The 14,737-nt window shown below is 41.7% G+C and overlaps 1 protein-coding gene across 3 annotated transcripts in view; it reads right to left on the bottom strand.

The window, feature by feature from the left end:
- Window positions 1-14,281, bottom strand: part of LOC137892670 (choline transporter-like protein 5-A) — a 60,227-nt gene extending 45,946 nt beyond the window's left edge. For all 3 annotated transcript variants that reach the window (XM_068737983.1, XM_068737985.1, XM_068737986.1), the window contains exon 1: window positions 14,093-14,281. In XM_068737983.1, the coding sequence (XP_068594084.1) occupies window positions 14,093-14,180 (88 nt within the window). In that variant the 5' untranslated portion in view covers window positions 14,181-14,281. The remainder of the gene's footprint in view (window positions 1-14,092) is intronic.
- Between the last annotated feature and the right edge of the window lie 456 nt (window positions 14,282-14,737).

Raw genomic sequence — 14,737 nt, 5'->3', positions numbered from 1 at the left:
TCCCTGCAGTGTTCTGCTGATTGTATTTGGACTTACATGAAAGTTAACAGAACAGCAGTGTCATTTGCTTTTACTTGAACACTTCAATTTAACACTGTTTTCATTTTAAGCTCTTCTGTAACTTTAGATTGTAGTGTGAAGCATTCATTATAACATTTAACCTGATTCTCATGTAGAAGCTCTGGACAGATCATTTATACTAATGCCCACTGACATGGTTTGAGAACCACTGTTGTCTAACTTTTGCTCTCCAAGCATCTTAGTTTGCACATATTTAGATCAGAGAAGTCTTTTTCTCATGGTGTGACCACAAACCTTTAAATTAAGTTCAGTGTTTGGGCCGCTGTAATTATAGAATCCTGCTTACGTCCGTGGTTGCCAGTAGGTGGCGCTATGACTATGAGTTAATATTGGCATTCAGATGTCCTAAAATCATGACAGTAATCAAGCATGTCAACTTTGGGACAGTTTTGACAAAGTACAGTTGAGTTACAACAGCTTGATGGATGATGGCGAACCATGTAAAATGGCCGCTACACCAAGTCCATGTTTGATGAATTCTAAACTTTAAATCACAAAGGTCTTTAGATTGTTCTGACCAAATTCTAAGCTGATCTGATTAATTACCTCGGACTAGTTCGTAGTGCAGCACCTGGAAATGGGAAAAATACACGAGAAATTCATACAAAGTTAAAAATGGCTGACTTCCGGTTGGGTTTAGAGCATGGACCCCAAAGACTTTTTTTCAAATCCACATGTGATACATCTGCTTACCAAATGTTATACATCTAGGTGAATCGTACTGCGAGGGCTGCATCGTTGAAATATTGTAGGGGGCGCTATCAAGCCGAGTTGCCACTCTGAAGCATTAAAATCACATCAGATAACTACATTCAGGATTTTAAATGTGTGTGACAAGTTTGATTTTGTTTTGAGTATTTTTAGCCCCTCAAAAACACCTTTGTTTTTCATGGCGAGGAATGCGTCGCCACGGCAACGGCAATTCACGAAACAACAAGCTTTGAGTAACTTTTAATCACAAAGGTCTTTAGATTGTTCTGACCAAATTCTAAGTTGATCTGATTAATTCCCCGGGAGAAGTTTGTTAAAGTAGAGCGCCTGGAAATTGCAAAAACGACACTAGAAATTCAGACTAAATTCAAAATGGCTGACTTCCGGTTGGGTTTAGGGCATGGCCCCAAGAGACTTTTATTTAAGTCCACATGTGATACATGTGCCTACCAAATTTTGTTAATCTATGTGAAACGTACTGCGAGGGCTGCTTCGTCGAAATTTTGTAGGGGGCGCTATTGAGCCGATTTAACACTCTGGTTGAATAAAATCATATTATAGAACTACATTTTGGCCTTGTGATCTGTGTGTCAAGTTTGCTTGTGTTTTGAGCTTTTTTAACCTCTCCAAATGACCATCGTTTTTTACGGCGAAGACTGCGTTACCACGGCAACGGCGTTCAACGAAACATCAAAAGCTTAGAGAACTGGCATTATGAACTTCTTACATTTGTGTGGAACAAATTTGATGTTGATCTGATTTTCCAACTAAGAGAAACAAGCCAAAGTATAAAGACTTTAACTTACTGTTGCCAGTAGGTGGCGCTATGACTATGATTCAAAATTGGCTTGCAGATGTCTTCAGGCCTGGAGTTTAATCAAACATGTGAAATCTGGTAAAGATCTGATGATGCGGAGTCGAGTTACATCAGTTTATTTGTTCATGGCGAAGGATCGAAATTCGCAGAGCCGCCACGTCGCCACGCTTTTACAACTTCCTACAATTTTCACAATGAAGCATTATTAAGGTCTTAAGGCTTTTGTGACAAAATTTGAGAGGGATCCAATTAATCTGTGAGCAGTAGGGTGTCAAAGTTCACAACCTATGACTTCCTGTTGCCACTAGGTGGCGCTATTACTATGATTCTAAATTGTCATATACATGTGTTCAGGGTCAGGATGTTATGACATCTGAGAAATTTGGAGCAGATTAGGCAATGTACAGCCAAGTTACAACAACTTCCTGTTTCATGGCGAATGGTGTTTTTTTGCCGCCACGCCACGGACACATAGTTCGATAACTTTTTGATCTTTGAATATCGTTTCACTGCCAAGGTCTCAAGAGCATACTGACCAAATCTGAAGGCAATCGGGTTTAATCTCTAGGAGGAGTTCGTTAAAGTACGGCGCCTTGAAACGGTCCAAAAACGTCATAAAATTCAAAATGGCCGACTTCCTGTTTGGTTTAGGATATATCTCCTTTTGACTTTTTTGTACGTCCCATCACGTTCCACATACCTACCAAATTTCATACAGCTAGGTGAAACCCAAAGTTGGGGCTACTCTGTAGGGGGCGCTATCGAGCCAAAATGTCATGCCGCAGCTGGACACCCCAATAATACTGGAATTTTCACCACGATTGAATTTTGTGCCAAATTTCAAAAGATTCCCAGCATCCCAAGCACCTCCTTTTTGCGATGAAACTGGTACGATAATAATAATAATAATAATAATAATAATAATAATAATAATAAAAAACATTAGAATAACAATAGGTCCTCCGCTCCGACTACGTCGGTGCTCGGGCCCTAATAATTAAAGCTGCAAGCAGCATTGATCGGGCCCTCGCAACGTCACACACGTCGAGGGTACTGGCAGGACTCTGGTTGATGCGGCAATGCATTTCTGTGACCATCATACACTGCATGCACAAGTTAGATGATATTTCCTGCGTCGACCAGCAGCATAGCAAGACCATGTTGCCAGGTCTTAAGCCTCAAATGTTTTGAGTGTACCTCCGATACAATCATAAATCTAAGCCTGTTAAGATCATTAAGAAAATGAACGTGTGAATGTGCTTCAGTATTTGTAACATAACAGACTGTCAGGTTACTGGGATGGAGTTCAACTCCCTGCAGTGTCCTACTGATTGTATTTGGACTTAGATGAAAGTTAACAGAACAGCAGTGTCATTTGTTTTTACTTGAACACTTTAATTTGACACTGTTTTCATTTTAAGCTCTTCTGTAACTTTAGATTGTAGTGTGAAGCATTCATTGTAACATTTAACCTGATGCTCAAGTAGAAGCTCTAGACAGATCATTTATACTAATGCCCACTGACATGGTTTGAAAAACACTGTTGATTAACTTTTGTTCTCCAAGCATCTTAGTTTGCACATATTTAGATCAGAGAAGTCTTTTTCTCATGGTGTGCCCACAAACCCTGTTTGGGCCGCTGTTATTATAGAATTCTGTTTACGTCCGTGGTTGCCAGTAGGTGGCGCTATGACTATGAGTTAATATTGGCATGCAGAAGTCCTAAAATCACGACAGCAATCAAGCATGTCAAGTTTGGGGCAGTTTTGACAAAGTAAGGTTGAGTTACAAAAGCTTGATGGATGATGGCGAATCATGTAAAATTGCCGCGACACCAAGTCCATGTTATCCGATGAAACATCAAGCTTTTAGTAACTTTTAATCGTTAAGGTCTTTAGGTTGTTCTGACCAAATTCTAAGCTGATCGGATTATTTCCCTAGGAGGAGTTTGTAGTGCAGCACCTGGAAAAGGAAATAAAACCACAAGAAATTCATACAAAAATCAAATTGGCTGACTTCCGGTTGGGTTTAGAGCATGGACCCCTAAGACTTTTTTTTAAGTCTACATGTGATACACCTGCTTACTTAATTTCATACATCTAGGTGAAACGTACTGCGAGGGCTGCATCGTCGAAATATTGTAGGGGGCGCTATCGAGCTGAGTTGCCACTCTGAAGCATTAAAATCACATCAGATAACTACATTCAGGATTTTAAATGTGTGTGACAAGTTTGATTTTGTTTTGAGTATTTTTAGCCCCTCAAAAACACCTTTGTTTTTCATGGCGAGGAATGCATCGCCACGGCAACGGCATTTCACGAAACAACAACCTTTGAGTAACTTTTAATCACAAAGGTCTTTAGATTGTTCTGACCAAATTCTAAGTTCATCTGATTAGTTCCCTGGGAGGAGTTCGTTAAAGTAGAGCGCCTGGAAATTGAAAAAACGACACTAGAAATTCAGACTAAATTCAAAATGGCTGACTTCCGGTTGGGTTTAGGGCATGGCCCCAAGAGACTTTTATTTAAGTCCACATGTGATACATGTGCCTACCAAATTTCGTTAATCTATGTGAAACGTACTGCGAGGGCTGCTTCGTCGAAATTTTGTAGGGGGCGCTATTGAGCCGATTTAACACTCTGATTGAATAAAATCATATTATAGAACTACATTTTGGCCTTGTGATCTGTGTGTCAAGTTTGCTTGTGTTTCGAGCTTTTTTAACCTCTCCAAATGACCATCGTTTTTCACGGCGAAGACTGCGTTACCACGGCAACAGCGTTCGACAAAACATCAAAAGCTTAGAGAACTGGCATTATGAACTTCTTACATTTGTGTGGAACAAATTTGATGTTGATCTGATTTTCCAACTAAGAGAAACAAGCCAAAGTATAAAGACTTTAACTTACTGTTGCCAGTAGGTGGCGCTATGACTATGATTCAAAATTGGCTTGCAGATGTCTTCAGGCCTGGAGTTTAATCAAACATGTGAAATTTGGTAAAGATCTGATGATGCTGAGTCGAGTTACATCAGTTTATTCGTTCATGGCGAAGGATCGAAATTCGCAGAGCCGCCACGTCGCCACGCTTCGACAACTTCCTACAATTTTCACAATGAAGCATTATCAAGGTTTTACGGCTTTTGTGACAAAATTTGAGCGGGATCCAATTAATCTGTGAGCAGTAGGGTGTCAAAGTACACAACATATGACTTCCTGTTGCCACTAGGTGGTGCTATTACTATGATTCTAAATTGTCATATACATGTGTTCAGGGTCAGGATGTTATGACATATGAGAAATTTGGAGCAGATTAGGCAATGTACAGCCGAGTTACAACAACTTCCTGTTTCATGGCGAATGGTGTTTTTTTGCCGCCACGCCACGGACACATAGTTCGATAACTTTTTGATCTTTGAGTATCGTTTCACTGCCAAGGTCTCAAGAGCATACTGACCAAATCTGAAGGCAATCGGGTTTAATCTCTAGGAGGAGTTCGTTAAAGTACGGCGCCTTGAAACGGTCCAAAAACGTCATAAAATTCAAAATGGCCGACTTACTGTTTGGTTTAGGATATACCTCCTTTTGACTTTTTTGTACGTCCCATCACGTTCCACATACCTACCAAATTTCATACAGCTAGGTGAAACCCAAAGTTGGGGCTACTCTGTAGGGGGCGCTATCGAGCCAAAATGTCATGCCGCAGCTGGACACCCCAATAATACTGGAATTTTCACCACGATTGAATTTTGTGCCAAATTTCAAAAGATTCCCAGTATCCCAAGCACCTCCTTTTTGCGATGAAACTGGTACGAGAATAATAATAATAATAATAATAATAATAAAAAACATTAGAATAACAAAAGGTCCTCCGCTCCGACTACGTCGGTGCTCGGGCCCTAATAATAATAAAAAACATTAGAATAACAATAGGTCCTCCGCTCCGACTACGTCGGTGCTCGGGCCCTAATAATAATAAAAAACATTAGAATAACAATAGGTCCTCTGCTCCGACTACGTCGGTGCTCGGGCCCTAATAATAATAATAATAATAATAAAAAACATTAGAATAACAATAGGTCCTCCGCTCCGACTACGTCGGTGCTCGGGCCCTAATAAAAAACATTAGAATAACAATAGGTCCTCCGCTCCGACTACGTCGGTGCTCGGGCCCTAATAAAAAACATTAGAATAACAATAGGTCCTCCGCTCCGACTACATCGGTGCTCGGGCCCTAATAAAAAACATTAGAATAACAATAGGTCCTCCGCTCCGACTACGTCGGTGCTCGGGCCCTAATAATAATAAAAAACATTAGAATAACAATAGGTCCTCCGCTCCGACTACGTCGGTGCTCGGGCCCTAATTATGGAAATTTCACACAGTCTAATAGGATAAAATGTTGAAGGGATGACATTTTGGCCAGACACGGATGTAAACTGCATCATGATTAGTTGGCGGAAGCATACAACACTTTGGTAATTCTCGTTTAGAATGTATTCACAGTGTGGTCACACTAGGAAGGAAGGAATACAGGAACCAGACTCAACGTATGTGAGTATGTGACTCTATCTGAACACACTTTTCACTAGTTGTGTAACAACAAACACTCAATCACTATAATAAGATACAGTCTTCTGTTTTACAATGACTATTTTCAGCATTCAGTGGTGCTATTTTTAGACCTTCTCCTACTGAGGAAAATAATTTACACTTTGTTTTGCACCTAAACGCCTAATTTGCACAATAGATTTGTTTCCTTTTGTACACTTCCTCTACTACATTTTTTTGTAGGATTCAAATGTTAAAAAACCACAATGAATAAATACACATCTTTAAAAAAGTTGTTTTTTATCCTCATGTGTGAGCCACGAGAGGTTGTAAAGTAACCTCTGTTCTATGAGACACAGTCAAATCAAACGGGGAACTCTCAAGTGGCACTAATACAATTCCATGACTCATCGGCAGTATTTCAGAAAGTAGAACTGTGTGTAGCTGTCTGCTCTTTCCCTTTATATCACCTTCTTCATCACACACACACACACACACACACACACACACTATAGACACAGACACATTGTGCTTACATCCTTCTGTCTCCAGTGGCAGATCTGTTATGTAACATATACAGAGGGAGAAATCTGGAATTCAGATCGTTCTCATTCACTTACACACACACACACACACACACACACACACACACACACACACACACACACACACACACACACACACACACACACACACACACACACACACAAACTACTGTTCAGTGTCAAGTTCAGCTTCCTTCAGATCTGTTTTCACAGTGAAACCCCACAGACACAGCAATCTGCTTGAAGTCAGTTAAAATAAGAGAGTAGCTTGAAACTTTATGAAACACTAATATGTTGCTGCCACGGAGCCACACTGTCACTAACTACACTCTCTGAATAAATAGTCACACAAAAGGGTCAGAAGGGTCTAAAATATGCATTTGAAGGATATATCCAGGATGTCAAACTGATACAGCAGTGAAAACAGGTTAAATAGATAACAATAGAAGCTAAAGCTACATGTCACAGTGTAAAAGTGAACCACCGCATCACCTGGAGATCCAGACAGAAGCAGCATGTGTAGATATTCAGTATACCTTCAGTAGCTAGCATAGCATAGAATTACTAACGCTAGTTATTGATGTCTTAATGTACTCTGCTAACGTTAGCTCCACAGGTTTTATGCAGAAATGTAACGTTTTATGAACGCATATCTCATTCCAACCTCCCCAGGTAACGAGCATCACTATTATATCACTATAACGTTTAACCATGACCAGCTCCAAATCCACTAAACCAGCCTGAGGATGAAGAACATCTGAAACCACTGATGAGTCTATAGAGCAGAGCGGGATAGTTGTCGGACCCTGGTCGGTTTGCTACTCTATGATTGGCCAGACTGTGTTTGAGGGGCGGGACTTAGCAAAGGGTCAATTCTGAAATAAAAGCTGGTATTCAAATAATAGCTGAGTAAAATGGGCGTGTAATGTCCTGTGGCTAACACGGTGTATTCCGTATATTGTCTAATGGAAGTGTGGTGCGTATGCGCCATGGAGATCCGCTCTACGAGCGTAAAAAAAAAAAAAAAAAAGAATAGTGGTCGAAATCCTCCCCTATGAAATGGGACAATCGAGACCCCGACATGTCATCAGTTGTCGACAATGGTGTTTACGTAAACAGGGGAGATGAGCCACCTCATGGCAGAATGGCAGTGCTCTGTTGCCTAGCTCCTACCCTGCCAGAGGAACGCTAACAAGCGCGACAAGCAACTTCGCTGCTGGACTTCAATTAAAGATCGGCCGTTACATTCCGCCAACGGGGGAAAATGTGACAGGGAAATGTGTCATTATACTGTCTTTTTCCAGTGGAGGCGGGCATTATTCATCATTTGCTTTGGCGCTTCACTTCTTTCGCTCTCTCCAGACCCTTTCCCTCCAGATACAAAATCATACGCCTCATACGCACATCCTTGCTAATATGCCACTACATCCCACGTGGAACATGCTGTACATCGAGTTTATTTGATACATCGCCATCCCCTACGTCACCGCTCTCATAGAAGCTCTCTAGAAGGCCACTGCACAGTTCCTCCTCTGCACCACACAGCAGACACTAGAGACTAGCTCTGGAGCATTTAGCAGCGAAATAAACAGATATTTCTCTCATGAGTTGGTGGAGACCAAAACGGAGCTAAAAGTGAGTAAATATTGAATTTACATTTGGACACAAACATGACATTAAATAAATGCTGATTATGTGAGGGAAAACCAGAATTAGTACCAACAAAAAATGACCACCATGACACTTATTATATTTATCCTTGTTTTATTGTAAATGTTATGATTAATTGCTTTCATATAATGGACTTTGTGTTGAATTTTTATGCATGAATTGTGCTCAATAAAGAAAGCCAAAACAAGAATAACTCCAATCATGAAATGGCATCAAAGTTGTCCAGAAATGTGAAAACGATCTGTTTCTGCGCTGATCTATGTTTTACTGTTTCTCTTTCTTAAAAGGCCCAAAAGCACTCTGAAAGCGATAAGCGCCTCATTTGATGCTCCTATGACGCACTGGAGGAGTCAGATCTGAAATGCCAACGCCAGCAGTATTTTAGGAAAATGTCATTTTGTATATTACAGATACCCCTTTAACATCTCATCTTTTAAATTATTGATAAAGATGTGAATGAAAGTTTAACTAGATAATGTGAAAGTGGTGTCACGCGATCCGCTAGGTGGAGGATCTATCACTCTGTTGGAGTTCTTGGGACTGCAAGACCACTCAGTCCACTCATTGTTGTCCAGTGGAGCTAAACAGTGAGACTTCTCGTTTACCTGATACACACTCTTTGTGTAGAGACAGCGCCCAGCAGAGAGCACGTAAACAGAGTTTAGTGTCACAGCTGATGTGACCTACTGCTTTGGGCCGTTACGGTCTCTCTATTGTTCCCCACTCTTCTGCTTTATTTGCAATTCATTCTACAATCCAAAATTAATAGTTTTGTCTCTTTCTCCATAACTTAGTATAAATTGGTTTGATGAAACAAAATTTTCAATCTGTTTCAGCATCGTTGTCACTTCTCTGATGAGTGTCCTCCACTATACACAGCAGTGCATTTAACTGCATCTAGTCTTACCTCTGCACTGACTTTCTCTGCTTCTCGAAACTCCTCATTTGCTACTTTGTAAATTCAAACATCAAGGGAACCAGACGATAAAGACTCTGTGATGTTCATATATTCGAAATGCTGGTCCCATTGGCAGTGTACTGTGTTGTTTATCCCTCCGACTCGGTGTGAGAAGAAATGTTTAAATATTAAATATGTATAGATGTCTCCGCCGTCTTTTACATGACTGTGTAAGCAACTCGTTCCCAAATTTTTAAACTCACTTCAAACTTCACAGCATTACAAAAGCCCTGAGAGACAAGTGAGAAAAAATATTCTGGTGATCCGTTTTCTGAGTCTGATCTAAATAGTTTCTCTCCCATGTATTTGTGACTTAAGAATAGGTGAAACAAAGTTTTTACAGAATAATCTTTCCAAGCTCCATCATTTTTCTTCACTGTAAAACGGGCAGGAAAAGAGTTTTGACAGGTGATTTTTTGTCTGAATTATTTGATTATAAGTGTTTGTATTGGTAACACTCGTTTTGTCTGAATGGCACCACTACCATATTTTCAAAAAAAGAGCTAAAAGCATTCCTGTTTTCTTCCAGGTGAGTTTTAATTTACATAACTTATATATATACCTTGTGTTGAAAGCGCATGGAAAAATTAGTATTACGACAAAAACTTTGAAAAATGATCCTGGTAAAACTTTTTTTCACGCCTGTTTCACAGAAATCCATCCATCCATTCATCAGTCCATCCAGCCATCCATCCATCCATCCATGCATTCATCCATCCATCATCCATTCATCCATCAGTCCATCAGTTTATGCATTCATCCATAGGACCTTCCCGGAGGACCTTCTTAACTTCCAAGCTCTTTCCACTTTTTCCTCCTCTCTATCTACTGCTAAAGCTGTGTTCTTCTGCTCTAAAATCCTAACCTCTGGCTCCCCTCTCCCCTAACGAGGTCCTCAACCTTGTTACATCTAACCGCCCCACCACGTGCTTCCTTGACCCGATCCCTGCCCCTCTTCTTCAGTCTATTGCGATTGAACTCCTTCCTTTCCTCACCCACCTCATCAACACCAGAACAGCCTCTTGGACCCCCACCAGTCCGAGTTCAAAGTGGGTCACTCGACTGAGACAACCCTCTTTGCAGTGACAGAGTCGCTTCACGCCGTGAGAGCGAACTCTCTCTCCTCTGTCCTGATTCTCCTGGACCTGTCTGCGGCCTTTGACACTGTGAACCACCAGATCCTCCTCTCCACCCTCGAGGGGATGGGCGTCTCAGGCTCTGCACTCTACCTGTTTGCATCCTACCTGACAGGTCGATTCTACCAGGTGACATGGAGGGGGGCCGTTTCGGAACCACGCATGCGGACTATAGGAGTTCCACAAGGTTCAGTCCTGGGCCCCCTTCTCTTCTCGCTCTACACAACATCTCTGTTATTCGCTTGCATGACTTCTCTTACCATTGTTATGCCGATGACACCCAGCTGGTCTTGTAATTTCCCCCTGGTGACACCCAAGTGGATCGCTGCGTGCTTGGCTGACATCTCAAAGCGGATGACGACACACCACCTCAAGCTCAACCTGGACAAAACCGAGCTACTGTTCCTCCCGGGGAAGGGTTGCCTGCACCGAGACCTGTCCATCACCATTGACGATACCGTGGTGACGCCAACTCGGACTGCGAGGAACCTGGGTGCGACCCTGGATGACCAACTGTCGTTCTCACCAAACATTTCATCCGTTACACGCTCCTGCAGATTCCTGCTCTACAACATCAGGAGGATTCGCCCCTTCCTCACTGACGAGACGGCGCAGATGCTCATCCAGGCTCTTGTCATCTCCCGCCTGGACTGCTGCAACTCTCTACTTGCCGGAGCCCCGGCGTCGGCCACCAGACCTCTGGAGCTTGTCCAGAAAGCTGCAGCTCGCCTGGTGTTCAATATCCCCAAGTTCTCCCACACAACTTCCTTTCTCCGTTCTCTACACTGGCTCCCTGTAAGAGCTCGCATCCAGTTTAAGACTCTGGTGCTAGCCTACAGGGCAGTGAAAGGAACAGCTCCTTCCTATCTCCAGGCCATGGTCAAGCCCTACACCCCCGCCCGACCACTTCGCTCTGCTGCCTCGGGGCGATTGGTTGCCCCGTCGCTCAGAGGTCCCTGCGGCCGATCGACCCGGTCACGTCTGTTTTCTGTCCTGGCCCCACAGTGGTGGAATGAACTTCCCACTGATGTCAGGACAGCAGAGTCGCTGCCCATCTTTCGGTGCAGGCTGAAAACCCACCTCTTCAGGAAGTGCTATCCTGAGCCTTCCACTTAGCACTTATTGCATTCATACTATTTTGTTGCACTTATTGTACTCATTAGTTTGTTGCACTTATTGTTTTCATTTGTTTCTGCACTGTACTTTGGCTCTGGGTTATGCTCTAGTTTATGCTCTTAGATGATTGTTTAAAAAAGGAGATGTACTTATGACATCTGGTGACTAGTAGTTCTCTTGAATATCTATGTTGAATACACTTATTGTAAGTCGCTTTGGATAAAAGCGTCTGCTAAATGACTGTAATGTAATGTAATCTGTCTATCCATCAGTCCATCCATTCATGCATTCATCATCCATCCATCCATCCATCAGTCCATCCCTCAGTCCATCCATATATCATTATCTATTACCACTTATCCTTAGAGGTGATTGAAGATTTTAGCCATATTGTCCATCCAGACAGGCTAGAATATGCCTATCAAGCCGTTCATCAAATCTATCAGAACATGTTTATCTTACTGTTTGTAAATATACTGATCAAAAAAGCTATGAAAACTGACAGGTGGAGCAGTTTTTCCGTCATTTCTCTATAAATAAATCATAACGTACATTATGTGGAGTTGTCTCAACACTGAGCGGACATTTTTCAAGATGTGAGTAGCTCTATATTTTTTTGTATAATGCATTATGGAAAAATAATACCAGTGAACAGTACACAAACATCAAGTGCATTGAGTACATCTGAATGCACACACACACACACACACACACACCTAATTGACAGTGTTAGTTTGGCCTGGTCTTATCATAAAGGACTTATCTTACTTATCTGTTGCGCTCTTATAGATCCTCCCACCAACACACACACACACACACACACACACACACACACACAGGATCTATTCTATTGCTCAACATCTTTTGAAATCATTTTTGATAAACCAGTGTACAGTAGGCAGTTAATGCACAACAAGACAGGACAGGATGAGTAAGAAACATCCTTGTTTAAATAAACAGACCTGAGGTCAGCTGATGGCATTAGTGCACAGTAATACTTGGCTAATCTTTATCCCACTGCTGACCAAAATAGCCACAGTCTGCTCAGTACAAAGCACCAACACCACAGTTTTGATGCCTTTTCTTTTGTTCTTTTGAATGAAGTGTGTTTTACAGTCGGCGAAATAAAGTGACTGTTTCTATCAATGGAGTCTGGTAGCTTTGAGGAGAGCATATTAATAGGATGTTTTGAACCGTTGTCCAAAAAGATTGTATTTATTTTGTAATAGACCTACCTGTTATGAATCTGTCTATATTGTTTTGAGGAATGCAAAATCAATATTCCGACTAGAAATTCCATCTAGAATAGAAAAATGAATAAAAAATGTACGTAGTGACCAAGCGGTAAAAATATAACTTGCAGGTCCATCACATGATGCCATTGGTCCCAAAAAGACTTTTTCCATTAGATTAACATTTGGAAAGAAACATCTTGAATACACTTGAATTATACAACAATACAACTCTTAGTTAAAGCAAAGCGTCCAAACAATTTGAATCCAGAGTTATTTTCCTTGCTCTTTGGGCCCAATGGATGCAGAAGATCGCCACAAGATCCGGGTAGTTTTAGACTTGGAAGTCAAACTTTTTTTGCCTCATGCACCACTGAGCAACTTTCATAGGAATGAACGGTGTATCTAGTTCTTTTTATACATCCATGATCTACACCAGACAGCTGCATTCTCTCTAGTGTCCATCAGGGGGCGACTCCTCTAGTTGTATAGAAGTCTATGAAAAAATGACTCTACTTCTCTCTTGATTTATTACCTCAGTATTCACTGTTGTGTTGTACTTATCCCGACCCTCTTATGTCACTTCTGGTGGCAAAAAAAACCAAGATGGCGGCTGCCAAAAAGCCAAACTAGAGGCTCTTGTCAGCCGTAGTCCACAAGCCAATGTGTGACATTACTTCTATCATCCTACAGAGGAAGCATCCTTGACTTTGAGGAACACCGCTCTTTACATCTGCTCCTATGTTGTGGGTTTGATAGTTGCACGTGTTAGCCTGCTTTAAGGTGAGGTTACTGTAACTAGATGGTTGGACATGTTTCACTGAAAGAAACGACACAAATGTCGACTTGTTTTGTTATGTAAAATTATATTAAAATTAAACTTAACTCTAAAAAAAATAATCAAGGAGACAGTAACGTTACTGCATCCAGAGAGTGAAGGGATCCACAAATGCACACACACGCACACACACACAGCAGGTACTTTAACAGGATATTATTATTTTATTATTTCTATAAGTATATAATCCATTGTGTACAGAGCATGGCTGCAGTCTGCATAGATGTCACTAAAGATAGCACATCGTGGCCGAACCTCTTTGTAATGTTATGAATCTATTTAGTCAAAGAAACAACAAAAGTACAAAACCAGGTAACCTGCCCATCTCAATAGCCTACATTACCATAAGTTTGTGGTTTCTGTTATGCTTTTAATTAGTCAGCTACAGCAGACAATAATGTCCACCTATTAGCTTAATTAAACTACTAATTACTCACCGTAGTAGGGACCCGGCGGTGCAGCTCCAGCGTCTGTCTCGCTCTGAACGGCGGCCGAGCCGCTCGGCGTGTACCGGCGGGGCGCCATGGCGCGCGCTGCTGTCGGCGGACAAAGGGACAGAGGAATGAAGACGCAGCCGACTGTTGGAGTAGTTTATAGCGCTCCTCGGCTCCTCGGCTCCTCGGCTCCTCTCCTCCTCTCCTTCCTCTCCTCTCCTCCTCTCCTGCCTTCCTCTCCTCTCTACCCCGCGAGACCTACTCCGATACGCTCGCGCTCTCTTTGCAGAGACGTCACGCCAAAGTACGCCTGGCCAGGCTGCACCTGCGCGCGCCCCGTAGAGTTCCACTGCCCGTTATTTAGATTCTGCCTGGATAAAGAAAAATAAAATGTCACCTTTCGTATCGTGATGGTACTCCAATACAGGTCTCAATGTTTGACAGGCTTCAGATTATAAATAAGTCTGACAAAAAGTCTAGAAACCGGAAATCAGTCACGAGCCAAGCAGACAATTCACATTTGAACTAGTACTTTTTATTTTTACTTAATTACTAAAACGAACTCATGATTTATTAAAAAGAAAAACTACATTAAACTGTACTTTAAATCGACTGGCCCATTCATTCCTTCAGCACTGTATTTTTACA

The sequence above is a fragment of the Cebidichthys violaceus genome, unplaced genomic scaffold (genome assembly GCF_023349555.1).
Source record: "Cebidichthys violaceus isolate CVI_PGR_0920_01 unplaced genomic scaffold, fCebVio1.0.p SCAF_8, whole genome shotgun sequence".
In the NCBI taxonomy this organism is placed as follows: Eukaryota; Metazoa; Chordata; class Actinopteri; order Perciformes; family Stichaeidae; genus Cebidichthys; species Cebidichthys violaceus.
This window is presented reverse-complemented; position numbering and strand designations above follow the sequence as displayed.